General features: G+C 40.5%; 2 protein-coding genes across 2 annotated transcripts in view; one reads left to right on the top strand and one right to left on the bottom strand.

The window, feature by feature from the left end:
* Nucleotides 1–2,409: 2,409 nt before the first annotated feature.
* Nucleotides 2,410–15,207, bottom strand: pdha1a (pyruvate dehydrogenase E1 subunit alpha 1a). Its single transcript, XM_080434554.1, has 11 exons — nt 15,072–15,207; nt 14,458–14,526; nt 11,802–11,975; nt 11,265–11,391; nt 9,888–9,979; nt 8,326–8,418; nt 7,850–8,005; nt 6,951–7,022; nt 6,774–6,841; nt 5,391–5,499; nt 2,410–4,121 (listed from the first exon to the last, which is right to left on the bottom strand). Exons 1-11 carry the CDS (start codon nt 15,117–15,119, stop codon nt 3,957–3,959), a joined length of 1,173 nt encoding a protein of 390 aa, XP_080290680.1. The 5' UTR covers nt 15,120–15,207; the 3' UTR covers nt 2,410–3,956.
* Nucleotides 15,208–16,519: 1,312 nt separating this feature from the next.
* map7d2a (MAP7 domain containing 2a) overlaps nt 16,520–18,627 on the top strand; it is a gene marked incomplete at both ends in the record, with an annotated part of 29,879 nt that continues 27,771 nt past the window's right edge. The window contains one exon of the mRNA XM_080435915.1: nt 16,520–16,559. Coding sequence (XP_080292041.1) covers nt 16,520–16,559 — 40 coding nt within the window. The remainder of the gene's footprint in view (nt 16,560–18,627) is intronic.

Raw genomic sequence — 18,627 nt, 5'->3', positions numbered from 1 at the left:
TAGCCCTAGAATGTCTGTGATCTTACATACATTTCAAGTATTCCAAATACACAGTCATAGATCTCTCTCGGTCCCCCACTGTGTAGTGCCCATCTGCGCGGCCATAAAAGTGCTCTAAACTCCGTCTGTACTCACCCAATAATTAATTCCTAAGACGTGGAGTCATATTTTGTCCTCTAGTTTCATATCCATGTGAAAGTTCTGCCAGAAAACGTGTGTTTAGTCAAATATCTCCACTTATTCACGAGCTGCACACGGACGAGTTCTGTGCGACGCGAGGGGCCAGGAATGATTGCAGCACTGAATATACGTAACTTCCATAAGGACGCACAAATGTTTGGGACACACAATTGGCAGGTGATGATTCATTACCCCGCACCAATCACAAGCACCTGTCAATTGTGTGTCCCAAACATTTGTGCGTCCTTATGGAAGTTACGTATATTCAGTGCTGCAATCATTCCTGGCCCCTCGCGTCGCACAGAACTCGTCCGTGTGCAGCTCGTGAATAAGTGGAGATATTTGACTAAACACACGTTTTCTGGCAGAACTTTCACATGGATATGAAACTAGAGGACAAAATATGACTCCACGTCTTAGGAATTAATTATTGGGTGAGTACAGACGGAGTTTAGAGCACTTTTATGGCCGCGCAGATGGGCACTACACAGTGGGGGACCGAGAGAGATCTATGACTGTGTATTTGGAATACTTGAAATGTATGTAAGATCACAGACATTCTAGGGCTAGTGTTCAAGATGTTGCTTGAGTAAAAGTGCAAACGCATTGGCATTAAAATATACTTACAGTACCAAAAGTAAAAGTACTAAAATGTTTGTACGCGATGCGACGCGTTGTGAGCTTATTTTATACCTAGGCTATTTTCAAATAGCTTAAGTATAAAATAGGGCTAAAGTGGTTAATGTTTGTTTTATAATATAATGATAATATTTTTCCAATTTGGAAATACTCCAGTTAAGTAAATGTACCTCAAAATTTAGTACAGTACTTCAGTACTTACACCACTGAAAAAACAAGGAAAAAAATACACAGTCATAATTTATATCAGCTTGCAAGCTAAACTAATCACAATAATCTAATTTTGGTGGATTTAGGGCAGTGCATTCTATCATTAATTTGTTTTATCTGGCTTGACTGACTGCTGCTGCTGCAGACAATCTATAGCTATTTCCTTCATTAGAGGAGCAACCTATCAAATACAAAATCGAGTTTTTATCTAACCATAAGCAGACAAAAAAATGTAAATTTAATTTGTTTGGTGCACTATTTTAAAGTATTCTCCTAGTGTCCTCTGCCTGAGAGCTGAAAGCTTGCGTCTCTTGCTAGGAATATGTTCAAATCAAAAATTACCGCTGTTTCTTTGAGGTACAACATACACTGTTGATTCTATAGATTAATAACGAAACAAAAAATATTTTTTAAACCCATTTCCGGTGGTGCTGTGTCTTATTTAAGTTGACTTGACGGACTGAATTCACGGACCAATCTGCGCAAGAGTTGTGTTCCTCTTCACACAGTACATTTCAGAATAAAAGTAACGCAGTACAAGCTATCTGAGCTCATTTCTTTCACTTACAGCAACTGTTCATTCATTGTGTTCAATATAGGAGCGTTCACAATTGATATTCTGCCCTAAAGATACACCTTCAGGAGGCTGCAATTCGAAAATGGCCCCTGTCTAAGTCTTAACCTACCCCCCCACCCCCATTTTCCTCTTTTGTATATATATATATATATATTTATTTTTTTTCTCTCTTCATACCAGTAACCTGAAAGCTGATTGTATGACATTCTGTATAGTAGTGTGTATATCTGTCTGCCTCTTATATATCATCATGATTTGTGTGCATGGGGTTCTCATCTTAAAGCTTAGTGCTTAATGAGTTCCAGTTTAGTAGACCTTGTATTGTGAATTTGTACTTCCATTTGTACTTTTATGTACTGTCATGTACTATTCTCATGTCTTACTAAATAAACTACATCAATCAATCAATCAATCAATATTAGTCTGTACTATTATAGCTTTCTTATAATTTTCAGTCTCATACAGAGCTCTGCACTTTTGCAGTTTAGAAACACTCACTTTATTGTTATAGTACATTTGAACTAATTTAGTAGGCCATAGACCTACATCAGTATCGACTGAGGATACTGCATTGCTTTGCTGATTTGTGCCAACTGCAAAGATGTTTTCTGGGTTGGATTCAGAGAATACATGCACTGAGAAATCAGTGACTTTTTGTCAGTGACTTACCAGTTATCAACCATTCCCAAAAACGTACTGACATTTTTTGTTTTACATTACAAGGGGAAATTATTTGAAAGGAAACATTGCAGAAAGGAAAGTTATCTGTTGACTTGAAATCAATAAACACAGGTACAAACACAAACATTCCAATCTTTTTATTGCATGAATCCAATGTTCCTGCAAAGCATTGCCTTTAATGCTCTGCACCTGTCCTGTAACAGTTTACCACAAATACTCTCATAGGTGGTTTTCACCGATTTTCTTTTTATGTACTTGCATTTCAAATACTCTGTCATCTTATGTTTGCCAGCCATGTGTTACATTATGGTGAGAAGGGTTTCTATACTTCTCCATCAGAAAACTAAAACAGGAGTGTAGCAAGTATTTTAACTGAAATCCAAGGATTCCAGCATAACACACAACTGCACTGCCATGCCTTCATCACAAAACACCTTCCCAGCAATAAATAGGAGTGGCCACAAGAGTACAAACCCCCTTTTCAGAAAAACGAGAAATGATTTAAAAGAGAATAAACTGTAAAATAGATATGCTTGAATCATGAAGGCTTTCAGACCAAGAGAAACATTGAATAGAATAAATAAAAGCGTTTTGGATGATGCCTCATATCACGGTTACAATCATGTTCCGTATGATACAAATATACCGTTTTATGAATACTATGGAAAATGTAGTTATGCAGATGGTTTCATCATCTGGTCTGCTAGCAAAAAAGAAAACAATGAACATGTATCCAAATATGTCTCTTACTCAGCATTTATCTATCAGGTTCTTAAATGTAAATGAAAGTGTTGACGGTCACATTCCTCTTCCAAACAGCACAAGATGCTTTAGGCACATGTTTGGTAAGCTAAACTATGGCTGATCAGAACTTCATTATGTTTCAGAGAAAATACAATGCTGGGAAAATGTCGATAAAGCCTTTTGCTGACTTTGAAGCAAGGATCCAAGAGTACGTGAGAACTTTTACCATACGCCTGGATTCATTATTGAGATTGCACAAATAAGAACATTTCCCAAAGCAATGTTGGAGAATGAGGTATGCGGATGCTTAATAACACCTGAAAACCCTGTTTACTGTCAAACCAGTAAATTCAGCATCAGTCAATCAACTATACATGGATATAGAGATACCTGGGGCTAGAGTCAACATTTCTCTGGAGCAACAACAAAACATCTTTCTAAGTGCCACGTGTCTTTCTAATTTATTTTCTGTTCTTTTCCCACATGAAAATAACAGTTAACCGTTCATAATACATAATAGTTAACTTGTTAATCATCCAAAGGATCTTCTTAAGTTGTATGCTGGTACTACCTTCTTTCTTTAATGCAAAGAAAAAATAAACAAGAAGAACATTTGTGTTCAATCTTATAAATAACTATGTTTTAATATTTTGACTCATGCTATACAGTACAAAATGTTTGTGAATTTCACCCCTGGTGTTACAATGTCAATTTCAATGCTAAACATCGGTTGACGGTGCATCCAACCTGGGAGTGCTTGACTGATACCTTACAGTACGCTATTGGTCTTAGGCGCTGGCGTAAAGGAAACTGAAAACTGGAGACTAGGGGTGGAGGCCATACAGTAGCTGACAGGGACAGTACGGGTGAATACAAAACACTAGAAATAAGTATGGGAGAGGGGAGAGAGGAGAGGGTTCAAACTTTAGCTAACAGACTTCAGTTTGGTCCAAGCGTTTACGCCTCTCACTTCCAGGGGAGGCTCATTGTGGAAGATGTGGTTGCACAAGTCCTCCAGTGGGGGCTCTGGGTCTGTGGTGGCGAACAGCGCCGCATCTTCAATCTCTTTCCTCACCTCCACATCGATCTCCTACACAGAAGCAATAACACAATGGTACAATGGATCAGAGAATTGGTTATAATGAAATCACTAGCTATAGCTACTACAGCAGAGCAACTGAATCATATCAATTTGCACGTTTTGGCAGCGGTACAGTATGTGTAATAGCACCCTGCTGGACAGCACAATAAGTAGCTAGCATAACATCTCATGTTACACTTTAAAGCCTGAGTTATACTCAGTTGTGTGCAGGTGTCACCCACTGAAAATAGCTGATCTACAAGCTCATAACATGTTGCAGCGAGACACGTTCTGAGCTTGTAGATCGGCTATGTTCAGTGCGTGACACGGGTGTGAGCAACCAAGTATAAATCAGGCATTAGGGCACAGGGTAACAATTTCACATAGCCAACTACTGTAATTACCACCGTAAAATCAAGAGCTGTAACAAAATACATCTCATCATACTTCATGTGCGAAGAATGTGTTTATACATTCAAGCCATATCATTGTCTGCCATGGACAAATGACTTGCCTGACACATACATTGTTATGATTGCTGAAAGGTTTGTCATTATGCTTTGCCTTTATGATGAAAAATTATTCCTGTAACCTTTGCACATTCAGCGGAATTCCTCTTACTGAAAGTATTTTTGAGAAGAAGAGGAATACCACCGCGCCTCAGCCAGAACAAGGCAGGTCACAGGAACGGGACAATTCTTTAAATAAATTTAGAGTAGCCAATTCTTTTTTACCCCTTTTTCTCCCCAATTTAGTCATTATGCCAATTGATTCCTCCCCACACACATTTCTGTGTTGTCACTGCTGTCGTATCCTACTGACTCACCTGCCAGTGAGGAGCCCCCACCAGGAGGACGTAGAGCCTCCGTCCTACTCCTCCCGCCCAACACTCCCCGCTGACAGATGCCACCCCAGCCCGTAGGAGTACGTGCAATGACCGATATCACCCTCCCTGTCCGGTTTCCCTCCCCCGAACACGGGCCAATTGTGTTCGTGTAGACGCTCGACAAAGCCGGATGCACCACGGTGGATTCGAACCCACAACCTCCGTGGTGGTGGGCAGGGACTTTACCACTGCGCCACCCGAGCACTTCACAAGAACGGGACAATACAGCAGCGACGAATGAGAGGACACTGGACCAGCTCGGACATGTAAGCCTTTTTTATTTTAAAAAGGTGCTAGCTAGAGTGACTGACGTTTCGATGTCGTCGAAACTTCAGTCATTCTGGTCTTGCTAAAGTATTTTTGTCCAGTCAGAGTTCAGAAAGACAGGCTACCTTAAGCTCCTCTACGCTGGCCATGTTGTTGCTCAGCATGCGGTCCTTCAGCATGGAGATGGGGTCACTCTTACTGCGCACTTCCTGGATCTCCTCACGTGTACGGTAACTGTGATGGGAGAGAGATTGGCGTTTAAGGATGTGGTAGACTAGGGATGCAACAACACTACAATGCTTTCCACTGCTAATAGAGTTAGAGAGTACGCAAATGCGTCACTTTTCCACCGGGACACGCCCCCCTCATCTAGACTGAGTGGCAAAACATAGAGCAGCATGGAGCATTGGAGTTTGGAAGCGCTCGTTGGAAATCACTCAAGGGTCCTGCGTAGTATGTCACATAATGCAGGAGGCAACAGAACATTGCGTTATTTTAAAACGAGCGCTTCCACACTCTGACACTTAGAAAAATCATCACCTGCACGGAATTTATTGACAGAATGAAACTCATAACATGTCTACGGTTTATTTTTATGAAACAAAAACTTTGCAGATAGAAAGAGGATAATTCAAGCTTTCTGTACAGCTGCCATGTTGGTGAGTTTAACGTTGTTTAATACAATCAGATAGGACTTTTCTGTTTGGATGTATGGGCTGTCAAGGCCAAAACGTTGTTCTTTGCCACTCAGGAGGCGTTCCCGCATAACTTCCAGGTACGATGATGTCACACGCAAAGCCTCTATACAGATCCTATGAAATAAACATCTATAAAGTACTTATCCACACCAATAACCAGTCCAGTACCTTTATTGAGGTACTAAGGCTCAAGGCTGTGTCCAAAATGTCACAGTAACATACTATTTAGTGTGCCAAAGTAGTATGTGACATATTTTTGAATGTCCAAAAGGACACGTTACTCAATAGTACGTGAAATGCACACTACAATCGGGAAATATTACAGTATGCGACAGTGGACGCTATGGCTATGAATGTCCCACAATGCAATGCAGTAGCTGTGACAACAAAATAGAAGAATTTACATGGAGGACAGGGACCAAACCGCCGTCGTAACTTCAATTAGGCTTCTATTAAACACATGTAGAGTGTAGTCATTTGTTGAAAACAACAGCATTAACTGTTACACACAGTGATGGAACGGGACATGTGTATGCAGTACCTCTGTTTTGTCACAAGATGGGGAACTTTGCTAACATTCCGTGTGATCTCATTAGTATGTCAGAAATGAAACATAAAAGTATGTTGAAAATAGCATACTGAAAATAGCATGCAAGTGATTTTGGACGCAACTTAATTTTATACTGTCAAAAGTGTTTGGAATGTGTGGATGTGCGATTATGTAACAATTGTGACAGCCCTACCCCTTACACATCTTAATGAAACAAAGAATACATAAAAAGTAGTGGCAGTAGGTGAGCATTTATTTACCTGACACCAGGGTCACTCATACTGTGTCCATGGTAACGATAGGTCTGCAGTTCCATGATGACAGGGCCCTGAAAATGACACACACACACACACACGCACACGTAAGGCTGACATCTTCCAGTCATTACATTCATTGTGTGTCTCCCAGGAGCCATCTTTAAAAAGCCGTTAGCTCACCTTCCCAGCTCGGCAGTGATCAGCTGCAAATTTGGTGGCTTCCCTGACACAAAGCAGATCCATCCCATCCACCTGAAATACAAGAAAGTTGTTATTAAATGAAAAAAAATTGCAAATCTTTCCAGAATTTGTTGTTACTCCATTTGGTTGCATTAGTAATGACTATTATCGTCATGGTTTGCTTATCACAATGTACAGACCAATAACACAGATAACAGATAAGGCACACAGTAAAATCCTCTGTGTTAATTTAGCCATTTGTAACTCAAGAGTGTACAAATGTAACCAAAAGGGACCCAGGTCCATTTAATGCTAAATTAACTGTTACGAGTTAAATCAATGCTGAGTAATTTTACAGTGTAGTAGTCAAGGAGAGTAAAGGTGTGTGCATGTGTGTATAAGATGGGAGATTCACACTGACTGTCCTCGTTTAAAAACAAAAAAGGTACCGCCTTTTTACATTAAAACCTATGAGAAATGACCAAAAGGTGACCACAATGTTATGGTAACAAAATGTGCATCGTGTGATCCCCCACCCATTTTTTTCTCCAGCAGAAAGCACTCTAGTCAGCACCTTTTATTCACAAAGACCGGACAGCGTGAACATACCCCCAAGGGTGCAGAAAGCAGCACTTTACTCCATGGACACATAAATGAGCACAGCTCTAGCCCAGCTCTAGCCCACACTCAACAACTACCATGAGGGTATTTTCACGAAAAGAAAAAAGTCTTCCAGTAAGAAGCTCAGTGCCTCACATGCAACACAGCATTGTGAAACCACTGGTGGTGGTTACACAACCAGGTGTTTTACTTTATATTTAATGAGCTGTAACAACTAGGATGAAAAAATACAGAAATAAATAAATAAAAGAAGATTAGACATTAAAAACAAGCATTACCCGGAGACCAGGAATGAATTCACCCCTCTTGTAGTAATCAGTGCTGGCCGCAGCTCTCTCTACAGAGGTTCCCATCCCGTACTTGTTGTTCTCACAGATAAATATGACAGGCAGCTTCCAAAGAGCCGCCATGTTGTAGGTTTCAAAGATCTGACCCTGTAAAATGAAAAATGCACTCTTAGTTTTTAGACAGATTTTCAGAAGACAATTTTGTCAGAGGATAATTAAATTATTTCCAAAGATCTTCATTTGCCTTACAAAATGTAAAAAGATGTAGGCATAATTACATACCGGTAATAGTAATAATAACTTTTCATTACTAGTATATCACTACAATTATATACATTTTAGCATAAAATAACAACACTTAATCAACAGACAATTTCAGACAAGCAAGTCACTACTACTACTACCTACCTGTCCACAAACTCATCAAAAATAATTCAGGTATGACATATTACACTTGTATTCCGCACCTGATTGGCTGCACCATCACCATAGAGACTGACACAGAGCTGATTATTTTCCATATATTTGCAGGCGAGGGCTACACCAGCTCCCAGAGGAACCTGTGGACAACACCACAATGGTAAAGGTCAAGTTTGCAACATGCCTTGAGATCATACTCGTACTTAAAAGTTACACAATACAAAAATACATGTATTAAGTTACATTTCAGATGCCTGCGCCATTTTGGCTCGTTCATTTTGGCTCACATGAGAAAATTCATGTGGACTGGTTATTGTGAAAAATAAACCAGTAAAAGATTATATCAAGAATAACTTTTCTTTAAAGCAGCACTGTGTATTTTGGGGTATCAGTGGCCACTTTGGACACAAATAACAGGCAGCCAACACTTTGACTTCATTACACAAGAGTCTCTGCAAGCATGTCCGGCGAGGACGCGCTGTGATTGGCCAGTCTTTGCTTTGACTGGCAGTTGTGCCTTGGCAAATGCCAGGATGAAACGCATTGTCTCCCCTATTCATAGTAATTACAATCAATAACAAAACAATAACATGCAACGTTATAATTTTGTGGGACATAATATACTATAGTTGTTAAAAAGTTACATAGTGCTGCTTTAATTGAAAATGTAACGCAGTAGTATGACTTAAAGGTATCATGACATTCATTTTCACTTTTTTTATTTTCAATGTTTTATTTGGGGTTTTATGACCTCAATTACACCCAAAAAACCTGAACTTAAAACATTCAGTGGATTTTCTGTGGTCTGGGGTTTTCTGAATAATTAGGCTGAAAAGTAATCTGAGCTTGGCCCTTCGACAGTGAGGTCACTGTCGAATAATCCCGCCCACTCTCCTCCTCGCCCCTCCCCTCCCCTATCCTTTCCTTTGGGGGGGGCGGAGCAGAGGCGATGATTGACAGGCAAAATCCCTCACCAGCGACACCCGCAGGCAAAGATTTCTTTTTTCATTGCAGTTGAAAAGGCTTTAGAAATGTGAGAGAAAAACACCTGCCATTGATCACTGGAATGGAATTTTCACTTAAAAAACTTTTTGTACACTTTTGAAGGACCAGGACAAAGACTTTGAATGTGGTGTAAAAGTGAATGTCATTAAACCTTTAAAATGAACAAAGAGGATTTTGGACTTTACTGTGTACACTTGAGTAGTTACCACACACACACACACACACACACACACACACACACACACACACCCCCCCCCCCAGGAATTACATTTAGGGCGGGCGAGATTTTATTTTGCAACCCCCCCCCCCCCCCCGAAAATATATTTTCAATATGTTTTGGCCATTATCTTTGGAACGGAAGGTCCAATCTGCTCAGTTCAAAGCGTGTTGGATGCGTGACTTTGAGGTCATTAAGCACGCAATGACACATTTTCAGGTTATTTGGGTTTTCTAGGGAAGGCGAGATCTTAGTTGGGCAGGCGACCGCCTGTCCTGCCTCTACAGCGGGTACGCCACTGTCAACATCAATAGTATAACAATGATTAACATTTCAGTAGCAACAATCACAATCAGAAGCCTTGAAAAATAAGGAGTAAGGAGTTACCTGAGCTCCCACTATACCATTTCCTCCATAGAAGTTTTTAGTGTACATATGCATAGAGCCTCCCTTGCCCTTGGCAATTCCTCCTTTTCTGCCTAAAAGGGGGAGAGCAAAAACAATGCAGATGAGAGACAATACAAATAAGAGTGATTTGATTCTACACTAACAATTGTAGATAGTTTTATGCCAGGGGTGACAAACTGGCCGCCTTTGGGTGATATCCGGCCTGTGCTGGGAGTTGGCAGTGCTTTACCTATTTAGTCTATAACAAAAATAAGTTAAAGATACATTTTGTAGCCTACATTTACAATATGTTTTGTTAGCTCTACATGTTGTGTCTGGCAATGTTTGATTTCAAATGGTTAATTCACGGAAAGGGTGAGGATAAAAGGATAACATTTCTTTGTATCTCTCATTACAACTGTCTTGTATCCTATGAAGTTAATACAGAATTCATCATATAATCATAAAAAGTGATGCTTGCTGCGCAATCTTCATAAGAAACAAAATGTGGAAAGTGAAACATTTTGTAGTTTTTTTTTGTAGCAGAGAGACACATGAGAAGAACAGGTTGAAAAAACAAGTAAGCGCGAGTATGCACAAGCAGACTTGAAGTGTTATTTTGCCCAGTCTGACCCCTGACTTAAAATAGGGTTGACACCCCTGATCTATGCTATGTAAACTCCAATGATGTGTGGGTTAGTAAACAAAGGAACAGAGAAATGGAATATTAAGATTATGACTATCTCTCTGGGCGCTATGACAGTGATCCATGTGCTTTTTACTAGTGTTATAAGTAATGATTATAATCTAAGAAATAGAGCTCATTCCGCTGTTGCACTTCTGAGGTTAAGAATGTCACTTAATTGAACTCTAGTATCCCTATTCTGGGCATTCTGCAAATGATCAACAACTTCTAGAGGGAAGTAGAGAGAAAATAACTTGCAGAGGGACATAGAGGGAAAATAGGAGGGGGCCGGCAATTATAGTACCCCCCTGGAGAAAGAAAGAACACAGGATACAATTTTGGCTAAATGTCTTAATTGGAAATGTGTACTGTAGTGGTTCTCAACTTTCTTTGACCCCTAAATTGATATGCATTAGGCTATGGACCCCCATTTGACGAGACTTTGTCTCTGGGACCCCAATCCAAGAAGATTTTATTGTTAGATATGTACATATTTGTCTCCGATCAAAATAGTCATTTATTTAATTATGTTCGTTCACTTATTGTATTTACTTGTTGTAAATGTAATAATGGTGAAATGTAACTATCAAACATTTCACAGGGTACCCCTTGGAACTGCCCCCAAGGACCTCACATTGAGAAAAAAAAAGGTGTAATGAGTATTTGAGCATTATATATCACTGTGTACTCACCAGTCAGCTCAGCCATGATCTGTCTGACCGTCCCCCCCCTGGTAAGGGTGTATCCGTGGGCACGGTATGCAGTGATCAGGTGGTCCGACAGGTTGATACCCCCCTCAATACCAACCGCACACGCTTCCTGTGAAGAGCAAACCGTTTGCCTTAGTTGTCAAAATTATCCAGCAATATCTATTATTACATGAGACAGGCGTGAACTCAAGAACTCAAGTGCATTTTTACTTATTTGTAAAAATCTGATTGGCCAAATGTTGCCTATAGTCGACTAATGCAACAAAAAGAAAAAGAAAAAAGGTTGTTTTGTTTTTTTTACAATTTTTTCCCTCCTTTTTTTTGCCATGATTCGACTGAGATTGGCAGTCGAATCAGTCTAATTCAACTGCCAATCTTTCAGTCGAATCATGCAAAAAAAGATAGAGGAACATTCCATTTGGGCAGTAGGGGTGCTTAATGTCTGATTTAACATATACTTGCTTACCACTACTGCAATAAATCGTCAAGTAAAATGTAATAATGGTCAGTGTGCTGTACCTGGCCATCGTACAGATGACAGAAGCCCCTGATGATCTTCTGCTTGTAGAGCTGGTCAGCCTTCAGCTCCATACGCCTCATGGTCTGCATGGTCCTGTAGTACTTCAGACCGTCCTCACGGGTCAGGGTCGCCTGCTCGGGCGGAGCATCCTCAAATCTGTAGACGTCACATTTCTAGGAAGACAGACAGACAGCGGTACACAGTAAAATCCTCAGTGTCAACTTATCCATTTGTAACTCTTGAGATAGTGTTATATGCTTGCATATGCACTTCTCAGCCTAGAGCTTACTATTATGATTTGTTCATTAATGATTGTTTGTTCCCTTTAGTGTCTACACTGCCTTGCTGCTGCTGGTCTAGACACTCACCTGAGATTTCTGGTTGCCCCTCCCTGTCTGAGCCGTGTCTCATTCCTGATTAGGACCCAGGCTATAAAGAGGAGCTATTGTCAGCTCCCGTTATCTCCCAGTAACCCACCAGAGCACAACAGTGTATTTGTTCCCTTGACTAGTTGTACTTTCTTTATTTCAGTTCGGATGGGCTGGTCGTAAGTATGGTTTGGCATTTGTTAGTTTAGTTTAGTTTTAGGTTTTGGTAGTTTATGAGAGTCTGGTGAGGCGACAGAGGGCACATAGTGCTTGGCTCACCAGACTCCCCACTTTTGATTCTGACCAGCCCATCTGTTTTCTTTTGTTGTTTAGGATTTAGTTAGGTCTTCGTTTGGTCTTATTCTTATTGTCAGCTGCACAGTGTTTTGTCTGCCAAGAATTAAAGACACTTGATGTATGATACTGACTTAAAAATAAAAGTGAATTGTACTTTTGACCTGACTTTGTCTTATTATTATGGTATGGCTCTTGGTTTTCGAGCCAATCTTGAAGGGCCGTAACAGATAGGCCTTGGTGATATGAACAACAACAATATGAACAACAACAACATGACGATATTTTTGACCAAATACCTTGATATCGACAGAGACGATCATACATTTTTCAAAAATGGCAACAATAGCAGATCTACAAGCTCACGATGAGTCACTCTACCATGCGTGTGAGCTTTTAGATCTGTTTTCTGCTATTTTTGACACATTTTTGTCAGTGTAAAACAAGGCTTAAGTGATTCATACCAGGAAAAGGAAACACATTATGCCATATCACGACGTTACAATATCCAAATTCCCAGACGACATCTTAGTCTCATATGACAACTTTATTGCCTAATATTGCCCAGCCCAACTCTGAGAATGTCCAAACGGGTCCATTTGGTGGATAATAACAGCAGTAGAGACATGCTCTCAATTGTTCAGCCAGTGGCGTCCCCAGGAATTACATTTAGGGCAGGCGAGATTTTTTTTGCACCCCCCCCCTTTATTACCCCCACTAAAGAAATTTGAACTCAATCGAAAATCTGCGATCGAAAACCAGCGAAAGTGGCCGTTTTCAAGATGTTTTGGCCATTATCTCTGGAACAGAAGGTCCAATCTGCTCAGTTCAAAGCTCGTTGGATGTGTGACTTTTAGGTCATTAAGCACGCAATGACCTTTTCGGTTATTTGGGTTTTCTAGGGGAGGCGAGATCTTAGTTGGGCAGGACCGCCTGTCCTGCCTCTACAGTGGGTACGCCTCTGTGTTCAGCTGTGGTGCTTTTGCCCACCAGTGCTGAGCGAGCGCACACGTGGGATTGCATGGCTTTGTTTTTACCAAACATGATAACTCTTTACACTATAGGGGTCCAGCTCATATGCGGTCTTTCTCACGTTTTAAACATGCAATCCACCATCTCTGAGACTTGTCTCAAGTCTTTTTTATATTGATTGAATACTTTATTAACAGTTTGCAAAAAGTACAGAGGTACAGTTTTACAATAATGCGAAAAGGATAACACTTGTTCCCATTGTGGTCCTGTGTATTCAATTCATCAAACAACAGGAAATCACAGAGAAGGAATGAATTTTGCATCAAAACAATTACCAACACTTGCTGTGTTGGATGGACCACAATGGAAACAAGCCCCCAGGGCTTTTTGTGTTATGCTTTTAGCATAGCTTTGTGACTGCACTACTGTACTGTGACTGCACTACTGTACTGTGATCAAACTTGTTTATTAAGTATTAATCTGAGTAAAAAGGACAACATTAACTTAATTGACGATTTCTCCCAGATCACATAAAAACATTAATTTCTGTGCTCCAGCAAGTGTGTGTGCAAACCCCCCCATCATGCTCGCCACCTTACCCCTCATGCCTAAACATTTGACAATTATAAAATAGTGACCCCCAAAATGATATGTATTTGGCCGTGGACCCACATCTCAAATATTTTGTTCCAGGGACCCCCATGAAGCAAAGATTTGAGTAACAAATGTTTGCTTCAAAAAATGTATATTCAAAAAGGTTTGCACAAATTTTCAAGATTTTTCAAAAATAGCAGATATACAAGCTCATAGCGTGGCACTCGGTGCCGCGCTATGAGCTTGTAGATCTGCTATTTTTGAATAGCCAAAGTATAAAATGTTTAAATTATTGTGATGCTATATTAACACTTTTTGCTGGGGACCCCCTGGTACCCCCCCAAGGACCCCTGGGGGTCCCCGGACCCTACTTTGAGAACCAATGCCCTAGAGAGTAGCCTGAAGTAACCCATCATTCCAGACGTACCTTTATGTCAAAAGTGGCCTCAGGGGTGAAGTCAGCATATGTCCGAGCTGATATGACCACAGCAGTGGCCTGCAATGAGAGGACAAGGAGGGTTGAACAACAAAGCAAAATGTTAGTAAAACATTTTTGTTTTATCCATTTATAAATGAGCTACTAAACATGCATTAAAACCATGATGACTGTCCTGTATCATGACTGGCTTGTGGTTTAGGAGGCAACGGTGTTAAACATTGACCTGTCACATCACACCACCACTGACTGACAGACAGACAGCTTCCTTCACTATCTCATTATTGTTACATTTGGCAGGAGGTGATCAATGTCAATACCATGTCAACACAATGTCAACACGAACACTGACCTGTTGGGACATTAATCTGGTCCCATCATACGATCAAACCACTGAATCACATCACTGTACTCTACTGTACTCTACTGTACAGCTAACTTTAGCTCAATAAGCTAACTTCTCATCAGGCCTCTCTGCTTGTATGGGACAAGGTCAGCTCGCTGATAATAATATTATTTGGGTAAACATCGCTTATTACTCACGGAAAACGACACCTAAATCCAGTTAATATTCTATTCTATTAGTAATAAAAGCTACTACTTACATTTCTTTGAGCGCAGGCTCTCAGAACATTAGAAACGTTGGTCAGCATCTTCTCATCTGTTTCTTTCCAGTTCCACGGATCCACACAGAGCTGCTGAACCAGTCAGACTCAGTCCGTCCTTCTGTGGGTGGACCATATATCCCATAGGCCGCGGGGATGGACGCGCTGTGATTGGCTCATTGGTGGTCGGTTGGTTGCTAGGCACAAATTATATAAATAAAAATGCACGTTTCAATCATTTACAAAAAATATAATCAATTATTAAAAATATGTATACTAGCTCATAATATATCGTGATCATTTCTGAGCTTGTAGAGATGCTATTTTTTTTTAAACCATTTTGAAGTATAACAATGTGGTTACAATTTCAATTAATACATCAAATATATTTAAAAAAAAAAATATATATATATATATATATCCAATGTAAGTATATAAAAACAATGACAGTGGCAGCTTGTCTCTTTAGAAATGATTTAATGTTACTTTTTTATTGTTTGCGTTTGTGATTGTGAACATTGTTGCCTGATAACCAACCAACCAATCACCGACGCGAATGGTCATCCCTCTGGAATATGGGATCTAGACCGTACCCTTTCTCCCTTCTTCTGTCCTTCCTGTGTGGATCTGCATTCAGCCAATCGCAAGGCAGGCGGGGCGGGGCTTGGCAGAATCTAGTTTACCATTGGTTCTTTCTCTCTGTGCTCGGTGCCGCATGGGAAGCAGCGCGCAGCGCCACCTGCTGGGAGGGAAGGCACACACACCGGCATCTTGAATGACGTCGGCGTAATCGGTCAACAACACGGCATTAAAAGAAAAGATAAGTTAATGCAACCTACAAGAGTACACTACCAGTATATATGTACTATTTGGGTGGTTACTCAGACGTGTTATTGATTAGCAGGGCCCTTTTCAACGTGCATCATCATACTCATCCTCATCATCACAACCTCTCTCTCTCTCTCTCTCTCTCTCTCTCTCTCTCTCTCTCTCTCTCTCTCTCTCCTCTTCATCATCATCATCATCAGCCCCACGCCCACCCACCCTCCCTGAGAAGCAGCAGCATCATCATCATCATCATCCATCCATCCAGTCCACTCCAAGTCGCACAATATATCCTTCAGTCTAGCAGCTCTTTAATCCAGCAATCAAGATGACCTTCAAAATATCTTAAAGCCTTCTATGGTCTCTGTTCTTGTGCTTCTGCGTCAACGTCAAGCAAGGGAGGGATTGATTAGGAGGCGCACGCAGGATAAAAAATAAACCAATACCTGTTCGATATCGGCTCCGTTCTTTGGAATTAGGCTACCTCTCTCTCTCTCTCTCTCTCTCTCTCTCTCTCTCTCTCTCTCTCTCTCTCTCTCTCTCTTTCTCTCTCTCTCTCTCTGCAGCGTGCAGGGTGAGGAGACAAGATGATGTCAAATACAGCTGATAATAATAACACAACGATGGCGAAGACAGTCCTTTCACCGTCTCATGTGCTGACAGGTAAGAAGAGACATATGATTATTTATGGTCTGAAGCACAACGTTTGTCTTTGTGTCGTTGCTTGCAAGGAATGGCTTTTCTTTCTATGATGATGATGGCACATTCATTCTAATGACGCAACTGATATTGATGTATACCTACCAGTCTGTTCTCTGGGCTGGGACAATCCATTCATTGGGACAGATCTTTTTTTCTCTCTCTGTCTCAAGAAACTGTAATTGTTTTCACAGGACACTTAATTATATTAGGCTAGGCAACCAATATATTTTTTATTATAGTCATATAGATTATGTAATGTGCTGGAGAACAGATTGTATTGCCTGTACATTTAATATAGCTTGGCTGTGTTGATAGTTAGTTTAAATTGTAGTGTGTGTTCATCCCATAAAGGCTTTAGGCCCTGCTGTGTATATGGTGTGGTTTAATAACATCTTTCCATAAGGAACTCAGACAGATTGCTACGAACACAATCAGGCTTTTCTGTCGATTTGGCCACAACTGTAATGTCCTGTTATCTGCGTTCAATAGTTGGGTTTGAGTTGGACGTGAGTAGACAGTAATGGCATGGGGCCAGAAGGTTACATAATTTTCATTCCGTCCAGTGATCACTTTGTGCCCTGTTAGATGAGGACATGTTCTATTCTAGAGTCTAGATGAGAGAACTCCTGTCAGGACAAAACATGCTTGGATTAGGGTGCTGCACTCTTATCCTTATCACTGAAGAGGATGTAATGGCAATGCAATGTAATGTTTACCTCATGGGCTAGCCCAGTGGTTCTCAACCTTTTCAGGCCGTGACCCCCCCAAAATAATCATATTATAATCAATAATCACCCCCCCCCCACCCTGATGAGCACTTGGAATTGTAGGAGCATTACATTTAGTTTGACTCGGTTTCACAGATAAATATGGTGAAAATAGCAGATCTACAAGCTCACAATGCTTAGTGTTGCGAGGCGTTGTGAGCTTGCAGATCGGCTATTCTCAAAACGTTTCGCTCTTTCTCATATTATTTGACAATTTGGCCAATGTTTCACCAGTAGTTTGTTTTGATGCAGTAATGGTCTTTTTTCTTTTCTTTCTTTTGAGGTATTAAAAAAGTCTTAAAAGTCCTTAAATTGTCAATTCACTGTCATCTGGGGACCCCCAAGAATCATGTGGGGACCCCCCTGGGGACTCACAGGTTGAGAACCACTGGGCTAGCCAACCACATGAACCCTAGCATCCCTATTTTGCGGGTGGACATTATAGTGAAAATAGCAGATTTACAAGCTCACTCAGCAGCGTTCGTTGTGAGCTTGTAGTTCAGCTATTGTCGGCTGAGATTTGGTGTAGAGGGAAAAAAGGAGCGGACCAAGTGTAGAGCCCTGGGGGACCCCGGTCAACAAAGTATATAGGGTTTATTTACAAATACAAGAACGCTCGCCCCCAAAACATGCTGGCCCCGGGTCAAATCCGGCGACCAGGTATTCCTAAACATAACCTCAGTAAAACTTTGACTAAACCTAACCTTATTCCTAAACGTAACCTCAGTAAAACTATGCCTAAAGTTTACCTTAACCTCAGTAAAATTATGCCTAAACCTAACCTTATTCCTAAACGTAACATCAGTAAAACTATGCCTATTCCAAACCTTATTCTAACCTTAACCTCAGTAAAACTATGCCTAAACCTAACCTTATTCCTAAATTAACCTCAGTAAAAGTTTTACTGAGGTTAATTTAGGAATAAGGTTAGGTTTAGGCATAGTTTTACTGTAAAACTATGCCTAAACCTAACCTTATTCTTATACGTAACGTCAGTAAACTATGGCAAAAACCTAACCTTATTCCTAAATGTAACCTCAGTAAACTATGCCTAAACCTAACCTTATACGTAACCTTAATTATGCTAAAAATATGCTAAACCTAACCTTATTCCTAAATGTAACCTCAGTAAACTATGCCTAAACCTAACCTTATTCCTAAAATGTAACCTCAGTAAAACAAATACAAGAACCGCTGGGGGCGAGCGGTCTGTGGAAAAAAATGGGGGCGAGTGTGTTTTGGGGCGAGCGTTCCAGTTACCT

The sequence above is a fragment of the Gymnoscopelus braueri genome, assembly GCF_963280865.1.
Source record: "Gymnoscopelus braueri genome assembly, chromosome: 8".
NCBI lineage: Eukaryota > Metazoa > Chordata > Actinopteri > Myctophiformes > Myctophidae > Gymnoscopelus > Gymnoscopelus braueri.
This window is presented reverse-complemented; position numbering and strand designations above follow the sequence as displayed.